We start from the raw sequence: 23,451 nt of genomic DNA, 5'->3' as shown, positions 1-23,451 counted from the left end.
TTTACAAGGATGTTAGGACTGTTGAGTGCCAAAGTGGCATTCACTTAAGGGATGTTGGCACATAATGTCCTGATGCAGTCAGTGGACTAGTAATATTGATCCAAACTTTCTTCCACCTTTCCACCCGCAAGTTCTCCATACAAGCTAAAGACATCAACATGCTGGCTTTCATAATCTGAAGTGAAAATTAACTAGGCCTTTCTTGATTCACAATGTGGGTTGTTGTGCCAAAAAGAATTTTCCAGACCCTGCTAGATTTACAGTTTTTAAACAGGGTGGGGTGGAGTTATTTTTGTGATGTCCCAGTCAAGGGTCTTATTCTTAATTAGAGATGAGCCTTCTTCACAGTGTAAATATTTTTCGGGAAAGCAATAATTTGAATAGTATCCAGATACCAAGTAAGTTTGCATAAGTGTTTTTATAGTGGCAAGAAAACAACAAAACACAACATCACAAACTTCTTCTCAGCAAGGATCCGCTTATTGGCATCTTTCACTCTCTGTGTCTTAAGCTGATCTCCGCTGTCATGTTTGTGTCTTTTGGGCTGTGTTATACAAACCAAAGAGACATCCTTTGGCCTCAGACCCAGCGATGGTCATGTGTTTGCAACCCCACCTGTGGCTCTAGATGGCCTGAGGTCAAAGATCCCTACAGCTCCCTCTGTGTCCTCTTCCAGGGTTATGCAAGAAAGAGGTGAGAAGAGATTGGCCAGCAGCTGGAAGGAAACCAGCCCCACTACTGCCTCTTGCTACTCCCCCTCAGCGCACTGATTATTTGTCTGCTGGGTTGACAAAAGAACAGCTTTCCCCTCCCAACGCTATAAAAAAGGGTGCTCGGACTCTCTTCTGGTTTTTAGCAGAACGTGGCTGCTTGGATCTGCATTGCTCCTCAGCTGACAAGTCTCCTAGGTGGGTTGTTGGAGAGCCTCTTCCTGATGATTATGACACTATTGCAGGAAGACATCTCTGGACACTATATGCACAGAGGGGTCTTCTTCTGCAAAGGGTTTAGGACTGTCGTTGTGGAGATCCTGACTCTTCACACCACCTGCTGTACCCTGATCCAGTGGTTTAAAGAGGCTGCCCTGTTTCTCTTCCTTTAGTGTATATTGGGGGGCACCTCTGTTTCTTCTGCCTGTGACGGGTGACCATTTCTATTTACTGCAGGAACATAGGAGCATTATGGCTCATGCCAGGGGAGTCCTTGCCTGGCTGGTACTGGTGGCTTTGGGGTTGCTGGACAGCAGATGCCAAGCAGAACGGGACTGCCGCGTGAGCAGCTTCAAAGTCCAACCAAACTTTGACAAACACCAGGTGGGTGATTCACTTTTCTTTTTATCCATTCCTTGCTGGAAAGTATTATATGCCAGCAACTTTTTCCTGATGAATTCCTTGCATACACTTCCTTGCAAACCCAGGGAATTGCTAATCGCCACTGTGGGATGGTAGGTGAATTTCCTCCAGGCCAGGCTGGATAGTGGAGATTTTTGGTGGAGGGATCACTTGGCCATGAAATTGGGGTCCCTGTGAATAAGCAGTTTGTTGTGAGTTCCTGCATTGTGCAGGGGGTTGGACTAGATGATCCTGGAGGTACCTTCCAACTCTATGATTGTATGAATGACAACCCTCCAAATAATATAATCCAAGCAGGAAGTATCTAGATGCTTGTATGACCCCTCCAAGCCCAAATATTGCTGAAACAATCTTCCTGGATCACAAACATGTACATTTGGCCTGAAAGGTGGATAATAAACTCTCTCTGTGGGCCAAGGAAATGAAGGAGTCCTTTAGAACATGGTTCTTACTAAAGAAAACAATGGAGAGTGTGGTTAGTGTGGTTAGATTATTCAATATTTGGTCATGTAATTGATGTTCATTGTCATGAGCCATGCATCTTTACATTTATGATAATCTCTTATATATCCGCATTGTGAATACAGAGGGGTCATTTTGAGCTTCTAGCCTGACACAAGAATAGGCTACCAAAATGGTGTCAGTTCTAATTTTAAACCCATATTATAGAAAAACAAAATGCTGTTGATTTAAAGTCCCCCTCATGCCTCCCCCCCCCAATGTTATGACTCCCTTACAGGTTATAAAATTCCATTAATTATGGACCCTCCTGCTCAGTGCATCTATCAAGTACACATCTAGTACATTTCCTCCTCATTTTTCCTTCAAGCTGTATGGTTCTCTCATCCCCCATTTTATCCACACAACAACCCTGTGAGGTAGGTAAGGCTGAGAGAAAGTGAATCGACCCAGCAAACTTCTCAAAAGAATGTGAATTTGAACCCAGGTTATCCAGATCCTAGTCTAGAATTCTAGCCACTAACTTTTGAAAGTTGCCATGGCTAAGAATGGTGAACTCTAATAGGAGAACTGGGCTTTATTTTCCACTCCTCCAGATAAAGCCAGCTGGGTGACCTTGGCCAGTCACAATTTTCTCAAAGCTCTCTCATCCTCACCTGCCTTACAAGATTCCTGTTGTGAGGAGAGGAAGGGAAGGTGATTCTCAGCCCCTCTCTTTGGGTAAAGAAAAGCAGGGTATAAAAACCTACTTGTCTTCTACTGTTCTTTTTTCACCATATCAACTGGTGCTAAAGTAAGACAAGTTATGTGACGCTCATGGTAGGTGGGCTGCCAGCTTGTCTGCTGTCTGTTTATACAGCAAGGGTTTTTTGACCCCTGTGGTTTGTTTTGAGATAACTTTAGCTTTTGTTGTACAGATTGCCATTTGCAGCAGCTAAAGCTGAGCTAGGGACTTAAGCTGTTCTACTTATAAACACTGGCTGCTCTTTAACCTATTTACAAAAATCCAGAAGGGAAGGTACTGGTCTTAGGAAACTAAATTCCAGAAGGATAGTTCTGGCAGGAACCTCTGTGTTGATTTCACTTAACTGGGAGCTAGCATGGATAGTAATCAAGAGCAGCAGGCCCTATTCTGGAGAACTGTGTTTGGCTCCTCAGTCTTCCACATGAAACCAGCTGGATGGCCTTGGGTCAATCACAATTTTCTCCAACGTCTCTCTCAGCCCCACAGACACCAATGGGATATCTGTTGTGGGGAGAGGAAGGGAAGGTGATTGTAAACCCTTTTGGACTCCTTCAGTTAGTAAAAAAGCAGGTTATAAAGATCAACTCTTCTTCTTTTTCATAAATATGGCTAGGTTCTTAACAGTAAACAAAAAACCTAACTGGAATAGTTAGGACTTAGAAGGTTGAATGTCTGTGGGAATTAGTTCAACCTTCTCTAAATCCTAAATATTCCAGTTAGGTTTTTTGTTTTTGGTTCTTTGTAATATTTCTCCCCTCCTTGATTTTAGCTTCTTAACAGTGCCAATAATTGTACTCTGCAAATCGGCTTCTAATTTGATTCTGGTGATAAATCAGTGCCAGTTCTGTTTCTAATAATGCGAGGCACAAATCTAGGCAGATTCAGGAGATTTCCTTATATTGGGTTGGATTCTGCATATTTCTGATATTTGCTGATTGAGCGATCTCTTCCCCCTTCAAGGATTCTGACATAGACATTTCTTCAAGGACTATCGCATCCACCAGGAGCAATAGGAGGGGATCCAGAGGGGGAAAGGTGTAAAAAATTAATCTGTGCTGATAGAAATCCTTCTGTTGGCAGATATTTTTGATGAGATCCAAGCGAGTATCCCTTCTCCTGCTCCACTAGCAGGCATAATCGGAGGCTTTCTTCTTTCTTCTCAGTATGCTGGTACATGGTATGCCATGGCCAAGAAAGATCCGGAAGGATTGTTTCTTCAAGACAACATAGTAGCCGAGTTTTTTGTTAATGAACAAGACAAGATGCAGGCAAGGGCGGTGGGCAGAGTGCGGCTTTTCGGGTGAGTAGAGTAACCCCTCTCTGTTCTCTTTTCCCCATAATTCTGCTTCTTACTAGGCCCTTTTCTGAAAACCCCACTTTAAGTGCAAATAACCTCCTACCAGCTTTGCAAGGAGTGTTCTCATCCTCCAAGTGGGGCCTGCAGTTCGTCTGGAATTACACCTAATCTTTAGACTGCAGAGATCCATTTCCCTAGAGAAAACAGCAGCTTCGAAGGATGGATGTTGTGGGCATCATGCCTCTGCTGAACTCCTTTCTCAAGCTCTCTCATCCCCAGAAGCGCCCCCCAATCTCCAGGAATTCACAGGCTGGAAATAGCAACCTTAGTTTTAAGGCAAGCTGTGTGTCTAATCTACTTTTCCTTCTTTTCAGTCAGTGGGATATATGTGCTGACATGACTGGCTCTTTCAATGAGACCGAGGATCCTGCCAAGTTCAAGATGAAATATTGGGGTATTGCAGCCTATCTTGAGAGAGGAAGTGAGTACTCAGTCATCCTTTTTTATTTTAAAGAATGGGCTAGAGGAACAATCCTAATTCGGCCTCCCCCAAATCCTGCTCAGGTCTGTTCAGTGGGGACTGTTTCCTAGAAAAGGTTCTTAGCATTGCTTTGCTAGGCCCTTGAGAAAGACGTTACAATGGCCTGCTCTCATTTTGTCTCCAGACATTATGCTTGTGGTGTTGTGTACAGGATGAAGACTCTGCACGCCATCCTCCTGTTATGTACAATCGCTATTTCCTCTGGAAGGGGGGTTTCTATCTTGGTACAGGCTTAAATAGGGGGGGGGGAGTTATATTAGTTAGTTTCAATATTTATCTTCTTTGCATTTCAATAGAGGAAGAGGTGTTTTGCAATTAAAACTGCATATTTATTTATTTTGTTTTTTAATTATTGAATTTATACCCCACCCCTCCCTACATGTTGGCTTGGGGCAGCTTACAAAAAAGGCACAATAGCCCAATACAGTAAAACAGTAAAATCAATACCCCCCAAATTAAACATAAAACAGCATTAAAACCACCAAACAGCAACAAGATGGTGGACAAGAATCAGAAAATACTCCCCAATACCCGTCCCTCCACCCATATCCTGCCAACACGGCGTGTAATGTAACATCAGGCAGTCAGATGGCCAGCCCCTTAAGTTTGGCACATTAACATAGGGCGGGACCCACAGATCGATCACACCAGGGTCCCCCCCCCCCCGGCCTCAACCAAAAGCCTGGCAGAATTGCTCTGTCTTACAGGCCCTACGGAACGTTGATAGCATATAAAAATGGCAGTCTTGCAGTGACAGCGGTATAAAATTGCTTTAAAAAATCCAGAAGTGCCTCATTACAATTGCACTGAACCATCAAACCTGGAGGAGAAATGAAGCATTTTCCTACCTGGTACCAAGCAGAGAGCAAAGAAGAGCAATTCGATAGCTCCCCCGTGCCAGTAGGGTCCCTGGATGAGCTGATGGAAGTGAATAAAGGCCACTGGGATGACAGTTCTTGTGGATTTGACACATTTCAATCTGGTTTAAGGCTGAGGTTTGGAACTAAGGCACCTTAATTTGCACCAGAGGACAGGTCTCTGTTTAGATCTGGACAGGGGACACACAGCCCTGTTGATACTGTTAGATCCATCCATGGCTGGCCCAGCTGAGTATTCCATTCTTACCCATATGCTGGACTATGGATACAGAGTGGGTGTTAGGGGAGTACCTTTGCAGTGGTTTTCATCTTTTCTATCTCACTGGATGCAGACAGTTTCCACTGCAGGAAGAGAAGAATCTGGGTGGGATTTGTCCTGTGCAGTGCCACAGGGTTCTTATTCTCTCACCTATGCTTAATAATAACAACAATAACAACAACATAAATTATTATTGTTAATAATAATAATACATTAAAACCAGCTCATTTCAAAGCTACCCTCTCACCTATCTTCTGGTGGGAGGGAAAGTGTAAGCATAGGTTTACAGTATACAATCATTCTTGGTAATTTGCCTGATGTTTTGAACAGAAAGGCCAGAAACCTGCAGGTCATGTGGAACTGTCCTAAGTGCTGAAGGGCCCTGATCTCACCAGGTAGAGCAGGCTTTCTTAACCAGGGTTTCCTGAAACCTTGGGGTTTCTTGAAGACTCTGGAACATAAATGGGAGTTGGTGATTCCCGGCCCATGGGAAGTGCCCTGCCCCCAACCTGCTGGAATGAGCTCCTGGAAGAGCTGAGGGCCCTGTTGGAACTTTCACATTCCTGCAGGACCTACAAGATGGATCTCTTCAACCAGGGCAGATAAGATCAGGGGCCCCTCGTCAGAAAAGCTGGAACATCAGGTGAACTCCCCACTAACATTCCCCCCACCCAAGGCACAGGTTGGGAGTAGGGAAGCACAGGTTGGGAGGGTTCATTGAGCTGAATGGGGTGGGTGGGAGTTACAGTTATTTTGTGCCATTGGGGATTGTAATGGTTGAGTTTTTATTTGGTATTTTATTGTGGGGTTTTTATCTTGTAACCTGCCATGAGCCAGCTTGTCTGAGAGTGGCAGGCAATAAATCTAATTAATAATAATAATAAATATATTTCTTAATTTGTTAAACTTCTATTGGATAATATGACCATATATGGTCATGTTGACCTACCCATCCCTCTGAAACTTGCCAGTGATGGGCCTGGAGGGGGTGGGAAGGGGAGAGGCTCTGAGGAGGTGTGTGCACAGCTATGCTTCCCAACCGTATTCTGCACAAGCTCTGATTTTATCTGGCATTGTGTTCCACCAGGCTGGGGACAGGGCCGAAAAGGCCCTAGCTCTGGCTGAGACCAATTTTATTCCTTTGGGTCCAGGTATCCTCAGTAGATTTTGGTTGCTAGACCTTAGTGCCCTTTGGGAGCTAGGAGCTAGACATCTGACTTTTCAAGTGCTACTTTACCTGGCAGTTTGGTTCCAATTCTGGTTCTCATTATGAACTTAAAAGCCCTTTGTGGCCTAGGACCCACATATCTAAAGAACTGCTGCCTCCTACACACATGCACACACATACCCCTGTGCACTGACTACGATTGCCACCTACTGGCTGAGCTCCCATTTAAGGCAGCCTCTCCCACTTTGTGGAATGAACTCTCAAGAAGATGAAGGGGTGAAATCTTTAGACGTGTTCAGGAGGTGCCCACAAGGCCTTTTTGTTTGCCAGGACTTTTAATGGGGAAGAAACTGCAGGCATCCTTTGAAGTGAAGGGTGGTTATTTGGAGATTTATTTTGTTGGATTTAAATTGTGTTGCTATTAATTATCATCTGTAAACTGAGCCATGAGGAAAAAGCAGGATACGGAATTACGGATCATTTAATACATTAAAAATAAATGCCTGATTAGTCACTTTTCACAGCCGTTGACCTTAAAACTTTGTCTTGCTTGTTCACGAGCAGTTCCTTCTATTTGCTGATAATTTTGGTGAATGAGGGTTGAAACATAACACCCTTCCCTGTAGTGGTGTGTTTCTTTCCACCCGCTCAACACTCTACCACTCCAAATAGAGTTTGCAAACTACTCCTCTTCTTCAGACTGGTTTGAGAGCCTGCCTTTCTTCATTCGTAACTAGACATGTCTGGGCTGATCTGTCTATTGAGAAGGAGGGGTATATTTCCTGATTGTTTCCTCCACTGAGACATTTCTGGAGATGCTTGTTTGCGTAGCAGTTTGGTAGACACCGTCAGGGTTCCCCTTTTTGTCTTCAGCCTTCAGCAGGGAGTCCACCTTTGCCCTGCCACGAAATCCAAACACTGCAGCTTCCCTAAGGACATAGGGTCCAAAGGCCGTTGTCCTTTTCAGTGTCATCGTGCTGAACACCAAATCTGCTGCCCCCCTTTCATGGCATGTTTTATGATGTCACCTCTACAGAATGACTCAGGTATTCAAGAGGAGCTACTCTTTCCATCCTTTTGAAAGCTTTTAATAGAGGAATGTTCACCAAGCGTTGTCGCCCTGCAAATTGCTTGAGCCTTTTTCACACCTTACTCAGTGACAAACACTCAAAATGAAACTAGGGAGTATATATATTTGTTGGCAGAGTAATTAACACAGCAGTGGTGCAAAACCTGATTAAATAATAGATCACAATTTATTTAGGAAATAATATACCTGATGGGAAGGACGTAGATTCTTAACTTCATCTCTGATTGAGAGAGACGGATGGAGCATGACACTTCTGAGAAGAAGGGGGAAATTGCCCTACAAATAGCAACCGGGACAGACAAGGAATTACATTAAACATGAGAGAAGATGCTGACTTCACTATTATCAAATTGTCTTTTTGCTGCCCCCCACAGGGCCTTCTTCTCTTCGTTATACACCAGACACTGTCTCAACAGAGAAACATGTGTTTGAAAGGCCTTTTCAGATATTATAGCACTGAGAATGCTACAACCATATTCTGCATTCTGAGGTTGCTCGAAGCCTGAAGAATGTTTTGTGGGTTTCTCAAGAGTAAAAAAGTTGAGGAAGGCTGCTGTAATGTAGAGCATTCCTCTGGCTGTATGCCAAACTGGGCAGTAGGGAAAAGATACTTCCAGGAGCATTTTGATTTCAAATTGCCTCAAAGCCATGATCTAAGCTGGACACAGTGCAGCTGCCTCAGGAACTCTTTCCCTTCTCCCTCACCTTTTCAAGATCCCAAACTTCTGCATGTGAAAGGGCACCAGTGGGCTGGGGGTGAGAAAGCCTGGGGCCTCTGTGCCACACACCTGATCCAGATAGGGGCCTTGTAGCACTTTTTAGAAGACTGCAAGTACTTCAAAAATGGTGTCATCAGCCATGCAATTGACCCATGGCCCCCATCACTTGTTGTTTGGCCATGAAGCAAGTTTTATACCAGCAGAGTATCAGCCAGGTACTCTATTGATGGATCCCTGAGCTACGCTGGTTCAGTCGTCCTCCTAAGCAGCTTACAGGTCGGCTTTAGGACTGTGGCTGGCGTTCCTTAATTCGTTTATGGTTTCTTCCAGATGATGATCACTGGGTAGTGGCCACAGATTATGTTACATACGCTCTGCACTACAGCTGCCGGGTACTCAATGAGGATGGCACGTGTGCCGATAGCTACTCTTTCGTCTTCTCCCGGGACTTGCAGGGGCTGACTCCAGAAGCACAAAGAATTGTCCGACAGAAGCAGAAGGAGCTCTGCTTAGAACGACAATACAGGGTTATTGTTCATAATGGTAAGAAATATTTCACTGGGGCTTTATAGAAGGGCGGGTTGGAGGGGACTAAAGATCCATTTAGTAATATTTGGAGCGCTAGAAGCACCCTTTTTACTGCATCAATTCTCCATGTGTGAAAGATATCATTGGTTAGTAGGGTCCTCCATATCTTTGAAAGGTTAATTTCAGACCCCAGTTTGACTGGAACCACTTAAGGTGGGAGGAGGGGGCTAAATCTGCATCTTCACTTATCAGCACTTCACTGTCACTAGCCCTTTATAGGAAAAAAGAGGCCTGGTCTTGAATCACAGTTTCAGTGTGGGGGATTAAAAACTCAACCCCCTCTTCCCCTGGCTCTGATCCATATTGGGGCAACATGTCAGCAACTGCTCCTTAAAAACTGATTGAAAGATCCAAACACAGAAGCCTCAACATCTAATTTCTCTTGACTCCAGAAAATGATGAATAATAATGAATAATAGTCAAGAGTGTGAATAATTGGCAGGTAGACCACGGGCAGACATGGGGAACTCTGTGCCAGGTTGTGCTTGACTAGATGATGTATTTTGGAGCATCTGACTAGAGATTATCCATCTCGGAGTACCATAGAAATTCTGCCAGTTGTGGGTTCTGCTGTCACTGCAACATCATGAACTGGCTATCTATCTGTCAGTCTGTCCATCTGTCTGTCTGTCCGTCCGTCCATCCATCCATCTGCTGTGAACCACCATGATCCAGCTTGCTGGGAATGGTGGTATATAAATCAAATTATAAACAAATAAAAATAAATAACGAGGATCAAGAAGCCATAGTAGGTGCCTGAATTCTACATGTTGATTTGAACAAATCTGCCAAGTCGTTTGCTGCAAGTTTATGACTACAGCTATGCTGCCTTTGTTTTTATGATGTCATATTGAGATATTTTAACAGGACTTTTGTGTTGTTTCTCAGGATTCTGTGACAGCGCTATCTATGGAACAACCTAATCTATGGAAACCACTGTGTAGTTGTGAAAAGTATCAACTATACCGTTTTGTTGTAAGTCCTTCATTTAGCTCTTAGTATATTTATCTAAACTGTGCCTAGAAGTAAGAGATACTTAATAAACAGAAATTACCATCGCTGCATATTGCCCATACCCCCAAACATATCTTATACATACATGTTGTATTGGCAAAATTATTTCATTATAGGGTTTAGGATTATGGGTGGATCGTGTGTCTCCATTCCTCTGAACTGGATCCTATGACTCTCTTCTGGGAACTTTTCCTCAAGGGAGAAAGATGTCTTCCAATGGAGAATAACTCTTTCTGATGGAAAATAGCTTCCTCTGATGGAGAAAAAATGTTTTGTCCAAGGAAATCCATGAAGGGAGTTGTGGCATTCATTCCATCTTTAGCTAAATAGTCATGGGAAAGAGGTACCATTTAGAAGTTTCTATACTTTGTAGAAACTTAGTGGAACAGAAAAATGACACCTTGATAAAGCAAGGTAATGTACTGAGTTTCCTGTACTGTATTTGAATGTAGAACAAAGTCTGAGTCCAGTGGCCAACCAGACCAACCAGATTTTATTCACGGTATAAGACATATGAAGAAGTGTTCACACACAAACAAGCTTGTAACTTGAGTAAAACTTCGTTGGTCTGAAAGGGGTTACAGAACTCAAACTTTCTTCTGCTGCTTCAGACCAACGTGGACACCTACCTTAATCTGTGGTTGAGCGTGTGTGTATTCTACTAGAAAGGAAAACTGTACAGACAGATGTGCACAGAATATGAGAAGAGTGACTAGAATAGGTTCACAGCAGTTTAATTCACGATTTAGGGCAAAGATGAGCCATGACTATTCTTCAACCTTTCAGGGGGCTGGAAAAGCGTTTGCTGCTGACTTCCTCACAAGTGATACCATTCTGGGAATGCTGTCATTTGGCAGTAAAACCGTCCTCAATGCAGGAATACTTGGGGCATGTGCAAACACCCCACAAGGGAAAGGTGTCAGGGACCTGAGCAACCCTCTGCCCCCTCTGAAGGATGCCACAGGTCCATCCTCAGTGTCCATGCACCAAAGTCATGGGTGGGGAAGTGAGGAGTTCAGTTGTAGCTGGGATTTGGGGGCAGCAGCATCTTCCCAGAGGAATTAATCCAAGGGGAGGTCCAGAGGGGTGGATTCTCCAAAGGCGTCAGCCTAGGGCAAGACAGGCCATTCATAAGGCAAAGGGAAATATATCAGAGGGGGCATATCGGGTCTTACTCCTCAGGTTGAAAGCAGGGTCAGGAGACAGGATAAGAATCAGGCAGTGGAATAGGCTGTCTCTGGGGGTAGTGAGCCACCCTGACTGGCAGTCTTCAAGTAGCAGCAGGACAGATACTTATCCTGGATACTTTATGCTGATCCTGCACTGAACAGGTAGCTAGACTAGATGGCCTGCATGGCTGCTTCCAGTTCCATTATTCTATGATGGGAACCTCCTTCCCTTTCAGTCTGTGGGAAAGTTCATGAGTGCCCCCTGCTGGCAAGGGCCTGCCAGATCCACGCAGTTCTTCTACAACAGGTTTTACCAGTGTGAAGTATATTCGTTCTTGGGTTGGATTCAGCTTCTCGGCCACGCTATTTATCCAATCCATATGGCGAATGTGTGGGAGAAACACACTTGTATCATCACAAAACCATCACATTTTTTAAAAGATCTATTTTTAAAGCCCCTCTGTAATCCAAAGGCCCCTATTTAGATCCCAGGGGCAAGTAAACCATCATCGTCACCTGCAGCTTGCTCCTCGGCATATTTATTTGGAAATAAATGTCACAGAGTTTAAGAGGTATTACTTCCCAAACAGGAGCTTATCAGGAGCTCGTGCACCCCATTTCCCTTGAAGAGCAACCTCTGCTCTCCACTCATTTCCTAACAAATGGTCACCGCATGAGTTGTTAGGAGGCTGGGAGGAGACCACAGGAAAGTCACTTGACTAACAGGTGATTGGTGCTTCCAAAGCTGGCCATCTAGATGTTGTAGCTGTGACCCCAGTGCACCACCAGTGTCTTTTTATACTGGCGACAGGGGAGACTTGCAAATGGAAACCTCTGAGTCCAGGGAATCCTTTAAGACCAACTAAGTTTGATTCAAGGTAGAAGCTTTCCTGTACATGCACATGAAAGCTTCTACCTCGAATCAAACACTGTTGGTCTTAAAGGTTCCCCTGAACTCAAACTTTGCTGTGCTGCTTCAGAACAACAGGGCCACCCACAATAAAACTTGGTTGGTCTTAAAGATGCCACCGGACGCAACCTTTGGTCTTGCTGCTTCAGATCAACATGGCCACAAACCAGAATCTCTGTAAATGGAAAACCGTGACCTCTGTAACTCCTTTCTGTATATTAGGCATACGCACCGTCGGAGTGGGAAATGGATGCATGTGCTCAACATGGGACAAAAAATACAGTGTGGCTCAAACCACCACTAAGTTCTCCAGCAGCTGACATTTACTTGTTTCTTTTTATGAATACAGCAGGTGAGCATTAGGCTGTGTCGCTTCCACCTGTATTGCTTTTCTTTAATTGATATTTTTAAAAGGAGCCTTTGGCTTATAGGCAAAGCCCCCCCCTCCCCCCGAGCTGAAGTCTGTGTAAAATGTCAACCTCAGTTCTGCTGACCTTCATCAGTTGTAGCACTTCTTGTTCCTCACCATGGCAGGAGTGCAACAGATACACCAGAGCATTTTCTGAAGCTTGATAACGAACTTCCCAGAGCCACTACATTCTGTACAAGGGCTGCGGAGTCTGATCTTCTGAACCCTTTGTTTCCTGAGTGCTTAATTCAGAGCATACCACTAAAAGGCTGGTGGGATAACTCACATCAGGTGGGTTGCCAGCCTCCAGGTGGTAGCTGGAGATCTCCCGCTGTCACAACTAAGGGCGTGCATTCGGTCTAGCTGAGGAAAAATGAAAAAAAAAAAAACCAGGAAAATACTTCATCGGTATTTTCTGGCTATTCAGTTGGATATAGAGGAGGGCTGAATTTCAGCTATCCAAAGTGGATACCCTCGAAAAATCATGAAGGGGTCAGATAGTTGAATTTAATGGGCATTTAAAATGGTTGCAGTCTCTTTAAATACATTTCTGGTGAAGTCACCACTTGCAGAAGACGCTTAAAGCCCTTTAAACACCTTCAAAGTTCACTTGTGGCTTGCAAAAGAGCTTTAAAAGCATTGTTTCCTCTAAATGTTTTCCCCGCTCCACTGAAACCAATGGAGGACGGGGGCACCTTCTCTGGATATCCACAGAAGTGGACCCCCATTTCAATGTTTGAGGAAAGGCACCAACAGCTATACTGCAAATTTGGTACTTCTACCTCAAAAAACAGCCCCTCCCCCCACTCCGGAGCCCCAAATACCCCGGCATTCAGGTTTCCCGAATTTTTACTGAATCCAAATTCTGAATTTTACTGAATCCAAATTCAGTTTCCAGGGAGGAGGGACTACGTTGTATAAATAGAAATAATATTTCAGGAAGCCAGATTTTTTTTTTTGCTCCATTATACCCTATGAGGACCATTGGGAAGTGAGAATATCAGGAAATACCAATAATTTTCAGGTTCAATATATCCGAACTTGAAAAATACTGGTGGCTTTTTTTGCACACCCGTAATTACAACGGATCTCCATGTAACAGAGATCAGTTTGCCTACATCAAACAGCTGCTTTAGAAGATGGATTCTATGACATTATACCCAATTGGAATCCCTCTCCGGCTCAAACCCCGCCCTCCCCAGGCTCCACCCCCAAAATCTCCAGGTAGGTCCCAACCTGTAGCTGGCAACCTTAGTCATCAGAAACAACACACTATCTGGAAATGACAGACACAGTAAGAGGTCCATGATTGCCGTGCCTGGGAGTTATGTCTGTTGTAGTCTCTTTTCTTCCCGAGGGACTCGGGCAACAGGAAAGGGCTCGCCTCCACTGACGCCTGAAGTGGACTACGTTGTATAAAACAGGGTTAACCACTGAATTGGCGAATGTGAAGGCCATGATCCAGAAGAAAACAGAAGGCAAAATGGCCACATCGGGATAAAACTTCTGTACCAAAATGAGGAGAATGGTGATGATTATTGGGCTCCACATGACAAAGAAAGAGATCATCAGCACAAAGAGGGTCCGCAGCAGTCGGAAGTCTTGTCGGGAAACTTGGATGTGATTTCTCTTTGAATAGGCCATGCTGGCGTGGAGACGCTGCCTCGATTCTTTCGTAATCTGCATTAGAATATAGAGTCAATTTTTCAGGCAGAATTTAAGGAGGAGTTTACCTTGAGGTTTAACCCAGGAGATTACTGAATGATGGCATCACTGATGTCACACTTAATAGTTCAATAAAGGAGTGGTATTTTCTAGCTTATCTACAAGTCTGCCCTCCTAGGAATACAAACACACACTCTCTGGTCTGTTGTCTGTTTCCCTTGAACTGACATTGAAATTATCGTTTCTGATATTCACACAAAACGAAACGATTTAGCACATTATCCCTGTATCCAGTGTTCACTTGGATGGGCAGAATGGATTGTGTCATTGCCTGGCTTTTGTGGCCCTTTCTTGCATGTGCAGGGACATGCCAATCGCCACTTTGAAGAAGAAGAAGAAGAAGAGTTGGTTCTTATATGCCGCTTTTCCTTACCCGAAGGAGGCTCAAAGCGGCTTACAGTCGCCTTCCCATTCCTCTCCCCCCTCCTTTGGAGGCACGAGGCGAATTTCCTCCAAGACAGACTGGACGGGGATTCTGTTTTCTTTTTTCTTTTCTTTTTTTGGCGGGGGGATCAATTAGATATGGAAGTGGGTGGGCAGGTAGTTGTGAGTTTCCTGCACTGTGCAGGGGTTGAACTAGATGACCATGGAGGACCTTTCAACCTCCTTGATTCTATGAATCTGCATGCTGCAACACACTGAAGATTTAAGTCATTGCATGTTCGTCACACTCCACAACATTTTAATCAGTAAGGTAAGCAAGAGACACATTTGTTCTTATTAAATATGGAAGATTTGTACATTACAGATAATGTAATAATCCACCACATTATAAAGTGTTGAAACAGATGCAGTGGGTAACATTTTGCCCAGGACTCTCACCCTGGTAGCTAGCAGTCTTCTTAAAAGTAGCTCATCCTTTAATCTGCAAACCCAGTGTATGAAGAAACACACCCAGGCCACTGATCGCCCTGCATTTGCTGTATTCCATAAAACAAGAAGTAATGCTAAAACCCACATTCTAACACCATGCTCAGAGTGAGCACCTCTCTTTTGAAATAAAAAATGCTGGAGAAGGAAAAGTTTCAGAGAAGAACCACAAGGAGAAGAAAGCATTTGACAGAGACGTAGAAAAATATTTTGACAGTTTTCGTACTCACAGTACACACATTAAGCTGCCTTATCCTAGCCCTGTTCTTCTGTTACAATGGACAGATGTCCGTCCACATGTATAGGCGCATGTCAGTTTCTAAGAAACAGCCTAAGAGCATTCACTTTACAAGTGAAACCATGGAGTGCTGCTATGTTTCAACCCGGATGATGACCAAGGTGAGGTGAATGATGGAGAAAGGAAAGGACTACAATGACTCCATATCTCAGCCGCTGTCTAAATTGGGGTCTCTGTGACTGCTATTTATCCTGTAAGAGAAACACGGGAGATCCATTCACAGATCTCCCAACATTATGTAGTTTGACCTTAAATGCCATTAGGAGGATGCAGGCAACAAACAGACTTTATCAGTTTAGAAAATGACAGCCAATGATAGCCTACGAAACTATCAAAGACAGGAAAAGGAGTGTCCTCTTACTGCATTATGCACTTCCCTCCTCTTGAGTAAATAACTGATGGTTCTACCACCTAGTTATGCAGCTAAGAATCCATCTGCCGTTGCTCTTGATTGAATTATAATTGCTGGCGCATCTGTTAGGACAAGGAATCCATATAGTAAAATACCTGTAAAATCTTTGAGTAACTGATTACGATGACCAGTCCTGGTATCAGGAAGACTACAACCGTAAAGCAGACATCCCAAGCAATTTCTCCTGCAGTGCTGGGCCACATCAGGGTGCAAATGAATGCTTCCTGTAATCAAAGCACAGAAGCTCCATAAATATTGTAATTGGGCTATTTGCACTCATCATAAAAATTCTGAGATATCCACTGGCCTTCTCTGAGAACAGATCACCACTACACAAACAAAAACTAGGGAAATAATGAATAATCAGCACCCTTTTGTTACTCTAGCAGGGAGCATGTTCAAATAAAGGTGTATAAACACTCATGATCTTGAAAGTAAAAAAAAAAAAGGAATAATTGCAGCAATATCATTAAGAAGCAAAACAAATAGGAGAGGCAATTATCAGGTCTGACCTCACGTTACCTCTATCAAATCTGACGTCCTTAGGCTAACAGCTGCAAAGCGCTAAAATATGAAAGCTGTGCCTTTTTGTTACTGATGATTACGTTCTCCGGTTGCATTCGGTGATGGCCGACACAACCAAGCATTGGTACATGTACATTGGTGTCCTGTACAATGTACAGGTACAACAGAATTTGTTTACCCTACATTGTCTCTTTTGTAGTCTGGCTACTAACAGAACTAATAATAAACCAAGCTTTTCTCACAGTCAGTGCGGGGGGGCTGGAGGGAATGGCTCAAAAGAGACTTTTCTTTACCTTGTTCCTCATATAAACCCTGGGTTTGAATAATCACAGTCAGGATAGTTCAGCAGTCGAACCGGCTACCTAAGCAGGTAGTCAGTTCTCCTTTACTGCTGGCCTTTATGCAGCGGCTGGACAGATGTTTATCAAGAGTTTTATGCTTATTTTAAGGCTTGGAAGAATTGCAGCAATATCCTGTGCAAAATTATGCCAATATTGGTCCATTAGTTGAACTCTGTCTTGCCAACCTCCAGGGGATGGCTGGAGATCTCCTATCATGACAACTGATCTCCAGGAGACAGACCAGTTCCTCTGGAGGTGGGCTCTGGCACACACCTCATAGAAGTCCCTCCTCTCTCCAAATCCCACCCTCCCCAGGCTCCACCCCCAAAATCTCTAGGAATTTCCCCACCTGGAGATGGCAAGCCTATATTCAGTACTGCCGTGCTAGCATTCAGGGTAACTCTATACACCCCAATCTTGAATGCTTCCTCTGCTCAGTTGCTTGAAAATTATCTTCTGTACCCCAAACTATGGCAAAGTAGTCATTTAAAATATTGGTGCCTAGTCCTGATTCCTATTCAGTCCCATTCCCATTCAATACTAACAACAACTTTTCATAACTGTTCCATTACATTTTTGATCAGCATTCCACTACACTGGCTCCTTTTTCAGACCTCTGGCCTTTCAAGATATGTTTTGTGTGTGGGTCACCCTGCATTCGCCAGTTTCCCACAATAATGACCAAAGCATTTATTGTTTCCACTTAACGGTCATATTTAGTATTGCAGCCTGCTTCAAATGTTTCAGAGCATTTAATATATAACAGTTCTGCAAAGCAGGATACCATTGATATAGCCAACAAAACCGATAGGCCTCCTTCCATTCCTCTCCGGGATATTCCCGCCACTAAACTGAAAGGGGAACTCAAGGGTAAAAAATGGAGCACTGCAAGGTTTTAATTATTGTTTTAGTTGTTATTTTAATAGCACAATGGAAGTCTGATGTGTGATGTGAACCACCCCAAGCCTGCTTGAAACCAATAATAAAATATAATAGAATAATTATTATCCATGTATTACAAGATGGTGGGGGGGGGAAAGGTTTGCTTAAGGAGTTCATGGGAGAGATTTGAACTGGGGAATTGGACTTCGATCTTGGATTTCTTTTCCACTGCACTATGCACAGGGGGGAACTCTGCAGCCTTTCAGTGCAAGGATAGCTTGAACTTCTCACCAAGGAAGATGAGGAAGGCCTACTTCAAACTGGGGATGAAGATCTAGGCATCTTCAGTACTGCATTTCCCTTTGGAATTTGGAATCTTGCTGTAAGGGCTAAAGATAACCAATGTGCATGTGTGTGTTTAAAGTGCCATCCAATTGCAACCAACGGATGGTGAGCCCAGCAAGGAGCTTTCAAGGCAAGTGAGTAACAGAGGTGATTTGCCATTGCCTTCCTCTGCAGAGTCTTCCTTGGCAGTCCACGTGTCAACCCAGCTTAGCTTCCAAGATCTGTTGAGGTTACTGCCTGACTTCAAAGTTACATATCCTGTAATAAAATAGATTAGCCTTGATCGGCAGAGCTCAGGCTAGCCCACCCTTGGAAGATATAAAGTTAGCCTTGGAGAGCCAGTTTGGTGTAGTGGTTAGGAGTGCGGACTTCTAATCTGGCATGCCGGGTTCAATTCTGCACTCCCCCACATGCAGCCACCTGGGTGACCTTGGGCTGGCCATGGCAACGGATAGAACTGTTCTGACCAGACAGTGATGTCAGGGCTCTCTCAGCCTCACCCACCTCACAGGGTGTCTGTTGTGGGGAGAGGAAAGGGAAGCCGCTTTGAGCCTCCTTCAGGTAGAGAAAAGTGGCATATAAGAACCAACTCTTCTTCTTAATACTTGACCAGAGACCACCAGAGAAGTCCGGGGTTCCAACACAGAGGCAGGCAATGGCAAACTGCCCGGACATCTCCTCTGCCTTCGGATATCATTTCTTTATTGTACATCATGTGGCCAGAAGATCCGAGGATTACTGAACAGGCAGGCCAGGGACATTCAGACCTGGTTTGCCATTTCCCGCCTCCATGTTCTGCCCGTTGGTGTTCCTTGGGAGAACTGCCACCCAAATCCTTGGAGGTCTCCCATGCAAATGCTAGCCAGGGTCAGCCCTGCTTAGCCTGCGAGAGCTGACGGGATCAGGAAGGCTTTGGAAGACCTATGGGGTGACCCAAAGTCGGCTCAGATGTCTCCCACTTCGTACTTATTCAAAGCAGACCCCACGGAGCCTGATTTGGGTCTGGCGACCTGAGGGGGCTTCCCCTCCTCCTGTGTGGCCTACCTGGTCCCTGTCTCGCAGGGGCACGACGGTGAAGAAGAGGCAGAGCGGCAGGGTGGCCAGCGCCGAGAAGCCCCAGATGAGCACCAGCACGGCGGCCACCACGCGGGCGCGGCAGGGCTGCAGGGGCCGGAGGCGCACGATGCTGACCACGCGCTCCAGGCCGACGGCGGCCAGCGAGAGGATGGTGACGCTGCCGCTGAGGCTCATGGCGTAGAAGAGGAGGTGGCAGGCGGCGTGGCCCAGCGTCCAGCTCTCGGTCCAGCGCACCACCAGGATGACGGGGATGGCGCCGATGAAGAGCACGTCGGCGCAGAAGAGGTTGAGCACCAGGCAGGCCGAGGCGCGCAGGCGGCTCCTCCGACGGCGCGCCAGGAGCACGATGCCGCCCGCGTTGGCCGCCAAGGCCAGCAGGAAGATCAGCGCCAGCGCCGCCGTCTCCAGGGCCGTGAGCGCCACGCGGTCGGCGCCCTTGAACTCCGAGAAGAAGGGGAAGGGGGTGCCGTTCGCCGTCGACACAGCCCAGGCCCCGGGCATCGGGGCGCCGGTCCCCGGGGCATCAGGCAACCGGGCCAGGCGGCGGGGCGGAGAAGCGCGATCTCCAGCCCCGAGCCGCAGCACCCCCAGGGCCGCAGGTTGGACGGGCGGGCGCCGGCTCCTGCTCCTGGCCGCTTGGGTCCGACCGGGCACCCGGCTTTCTGCCTGCCTCGGTGTCGCCCGCCGCTGCAAGGAGGAAGTGGCAGGAGGAGGTTGAGGAGGGTAAATAGTGCTGGCCCGGGACACAAAGGCGCTTTACAAGCAGGTGACGACGACGAACAGGTTACTGGAAGACACTTGGCTGCGATCCACCAAACGGGGCGTCCGGCATTCTCGCTGGGAGTGGGTTCCGCGCAAGGACTCTCGGGGAGGGCGGGTTGTGTGTGATTTCAAACGACACGAGACGGCAGGAGATCCGTAGCCAGATTTCCCTAAAGAGCAGCTAGGAATGGGTCACCTCCTCCCTCCCCGCGTCTATGGCTTTCACATCCCCGTCCCCCCAGCTCCGATTCTCTCTCTGCCTCCTTTAAAGCGGCTGCTTTAAACATTTTGCAAAAAACAAAAAAACGGAGGCAGAGCCAATCACGGACTCCCGCCGCCCCGTCTAGTTTGGGACTCCAAACGTGATAAAGGTCGTGGGACGGGTTATCTGACATTTAAAGAGTGATGGGTGGAAGCCCTTATGGAATGACGCAGTCCCCAGAATTATAATGAAAGAAGGGACGGTGGCTCTTGAGTGAGACATCCGTGGAATGGCTGGGGGTCTGCCTCCTACTTGCGTTTTAGCAGAAGGGGTCAGAAGTGCTATTCAGTGCAATCTAGAATTCCCAGCTCCGGAAGGGGAAATTCCTGGAGATTTGGGGATTCCCGGAGAATTTTTTTGGGGGGGGGGGGAGTTTAAGCCTGGCAAGAGTGAAGTTTTCAGTGGGGCAGGACCTCAGCAGGGTGTAACGCCATAAATTGCATCCTCCAAAATTCTCTAATCAGTTAGAATTCCAGGAGATCTCCAGGCAGCAACAAGAAGTTGGCAATTCCAGCTGCACTTTCCTGCAATTAAGCAGCATTGAATCTTCCTGCACTGGACAGGGACTAGACCTGTTTAGGCTTGTTCTCTTTTAGGCTTGCTGGCCTTTATGAGAACTAGACTAGATGAAAGGAATGGATCTAGATGTTGACAGAAGCCTTCAAGAGACGGTCCTACATTTCCCAGAATTATGTATAGTGATGGGGTCCTGAACAGAAAGGCTGCACTCCATTTATCACTGGGGGCTGAGATGTGCGTGTGTTTTCCCTCCCTTGCAACAAAGGAATGTGGCTTCTCTTTTGCTATTAGGGGGTTCAGTAGACTTCCCTGTGCAAGTTGTTGGGGAACTGGCATACCACCCTCCCAGAATATTGTTGTTTCACTGGTTTGCTGATTAGAATTTGAATGTCAGCTTGCTGCAGTGGATAAGGGTGGCAGCCTCTAATCTGGAGACTCAGGGTTGATTCCCCACTCCTCCTCCACAAGTAGGCAGCTGGGTGACTTTGGGCCAGTCACAGTTCTCTCTGAGCTCTCTCAGCTTCACCTACCTCACAGGGTGTCTGTTGGGGGGAGAGGAAGGGGAGGCAATTGTAAGCCACTTTGAGACTCCTCTGGGTAGTGAAAAGCAGGGTGTACAAACCATTTCTTCCTCTTCATCTCAGCCAGATAAGGCACCATGAGACAAACTACTTGCCAAGAAGAGCATATCATTTTTCAATTCCTTCTATTCATCTAACTTGGTCTGAACAACTGTAATATAGTTTGATTGAACTCCTTTTGTTCAAGGGGATAGTTTCAGAGGTTAGCCATGTTGCTCTGCAGCAGAACAGAAAGATCTGAATCCAGGAGCAACTTAGAGACCATCAAGATTTTTGGAACATGAGCTTTCAAGAGTCATCTGATGAAAAGTGGGGTAAACTCCCCCCCCCAAGCTCTTCTTCCCTCATAGATTTCTAGTTCATGTTTCCATTCATTGCTAATTTATCCATTCAGAAGAAACTTGCTGTTCCATTGACTTTCTACATCGCAGGTTCCCAGCAATGTCAAAACCAGGGACACTTTGGGCGTTTTGAGACAGAGAAGCAGCCATCACCCCAAACAGCGACTTTGAGGGAGGGCAATCACCATCTGTGGAGCTTCCACTCACTCACCCTGCTGTGATGGGAGCAGCTGTTCTGAATGGGTGTTCCTTCAAGTCTCCATGGTGATGCCTCCTGGAGGCATCTTCTGTTCCAGGGCCCTGATTGGCCCCATGTGAAACAGGATGCTGGACTAAATGACCCAGTGTTCTAATGCAGCAGGGCACTTTTCATGTTCTTACTGAAGTGGGGAAATAGAGGAAGGCTTCCTGCTTTGGGGTGCTGTGGGCGAGAAGCAAGTGAGTGCCTAGAAACTTGTCAGCAGGCATTAGGACACCCATAGCACAATCAATCAAGTTATTATGGTCATCGACCAGGAATATGGATATAAAAACACAGGCAGGCTCTACTTCTAGCATAATATTAAAACCTTAAAATGTAGATTTTCTTTCTTTTTTATATATAACTTTTAATGTAGATTTTCAATGAATATTTAGAATTGGGCACAACAGTTGGAGATCTCTGTTCTATATCTTCCCATTTGCACCTGTTATAACTTAAGTTGATTTTCAAGGATCATTCATTTGGTCTGTGGCCCATTTGAGCAGCCTCTGCTGACGTTCAGTTCAGGTTGGAAATTTAGGTGATCTTAATTGACCAAGTAGCAAGCTTCATGCCAGTTCCTTGAGACAATCCATTTCCATCTGGATTCCACAGTATGTGAATGACAGGGAAAATACAGCTCCTGGAGGACCATTCATAGAGACACTGTTTCTGCATTAGGAGACACACCTTGCTTTAACCTCGCTTTGTATTTCCTTTGGATGCTGTGAGTTGACTCTAGCATTTCTGCATTTGGGCTTTCCTCCCCTTATTTCCCAGGTTGAAATTTGCAACATACTTTGTGCACTGAGTCCAATGGAGGCAGCCTCCCTTCATGCTTTGCTCCCTTTTCCTTTTCAAAAATGTGTTTTTTTGCAAAATGGTCCCTGCATGCACCTTTGTTTTCATTGCATCCCTTAATACCACCATTCTGCGTTACTGAATGCCTTCCCCCCTTCTCTATGAAGTGTTCTGAATGTAATTTAAAAAAAAACAATCCTGGGTTATAATGTTATAACATTGTAACACTGCTGTGCAAGACTGCTTTTCTAAAAAACTTAGAAACCGCATTGTAACGTGATTACCTCTTTAAAAAAAGGCAGATTTTTTTAGAATGCAGGGAGGGGGAGGGAGGGAGGGAGGATGGTGATGTGGAAAGGGGTGTGCCCATATAACTCAAAATGGTGAATGTGGGGAAAACCCTGATTCCATGCATTTCCAAATTGAACAGCCCCAAATTAGAGCCTGTTAGACCCCATTTAAAAGATGAAATCCAGTTTTCTGGGGATTCCTTTGCTGTGGAGCAAGCGAAGGGGCAATTTGGGACTCTGCCTGAAAAAGCAAATTTTATTGCTGAAACAGACAAAAAAAAGTCAACCCTTTAAAAATGCAAATCCTAACAATGTCACTAGTGCGGAAACAGTCGGAGTTACTTTTTTCTGTCCATCCAGCATAGCAAAACGTGTCTTGTGAACATTCTGTTACTTACACATTGTACCGCCTGGGTGTTTGCGTTTTAGGATGGCTTGCCATAGTGCTTTGAATTGGCTTGTACTGGTAACAGAGCTCTTGTGGGACTGCTTTGCAGAACATTTCAATCCAGGATGTCAGCTCAGACAAAAGAAAAAATGTCCTGACATATGCTTTAAGGTTGACTCACCCTCAGCTGATC

General features: G+C 45.4%; 2 protein-coding genes across 2 annotated transcripts; one reads left to right on the top strand and one right to left on the bottom strand.

The window, feature by feature from the left end:
* The first annotated feature begins 680 nt into the window (after window positions 1-680).
* Window positions 681-10,154, top strand: RBP4 (retinol binding protein 4). Its single transcript, XM_077350279.1, has 6 exons — window positions 681-908; window positions 1,167-1,313; window positions 3,720-3,856; window positions 4,228-4,334; window positions 8,839-9,051; window positions 9,985-10,154. Exons 2-6 carry the CDS (start codon window positions 1,182-1,184, stop codon window positions 10,017-10,019), a joined length of 624 nt encoding a protein of 207 aa, XP_077206394.1. The 5' UTR covers window positions 681-908; window positions 1,167-1,181; the 3' UTR covers window positions 10,020-10,154.
* A 502-nt stretch (window positions 10,155-10,656) lies between these two features.
* Window positions 10,657-19,817, bottom strand: FFAR4 (free fatty acid receptor 4). The gene is made up of 3 exons (XM_077350278.1): window positions 19,041-19,817; window positions 15,999-16,127; window positions 10,657-14,278 (listed from the first exon to the last, which is right to left on the bottom strand). Exons 1-3 carry the CDS (start codon window positions 19,572-19,574, stop codon window positions 13,871-13,873), a joined length of 1,071 nt encoding a protein of 356 aa, XP_077206393.1. The 5' UTR covers window positions 19,575-19,817; the 3' UTR covers window positions 10,657-13,870.
* Between the last annotated feature and the right edge of the window lie 3,634 nt (window positions 19,818-23,451).

Source organism: Paroedura picta, chromosome 8 (assembly GCF_049243985.1).
Source record: "Paroedura picta isolate Pp20150507F chromosome 8, Ppicta_v3.0, whole genome shotgun sequence".
Lineage (NCBI taxonomy): Eukaryota > Metazoa > Chordata > Lepidosauria > Squamata > Gekkonidae > Paroedura > Paroedura picta.
Note: the sequence above shows the minus strand (reverse complement) of the source record. Positions and strands in the feature narration are given on the sequence as shown.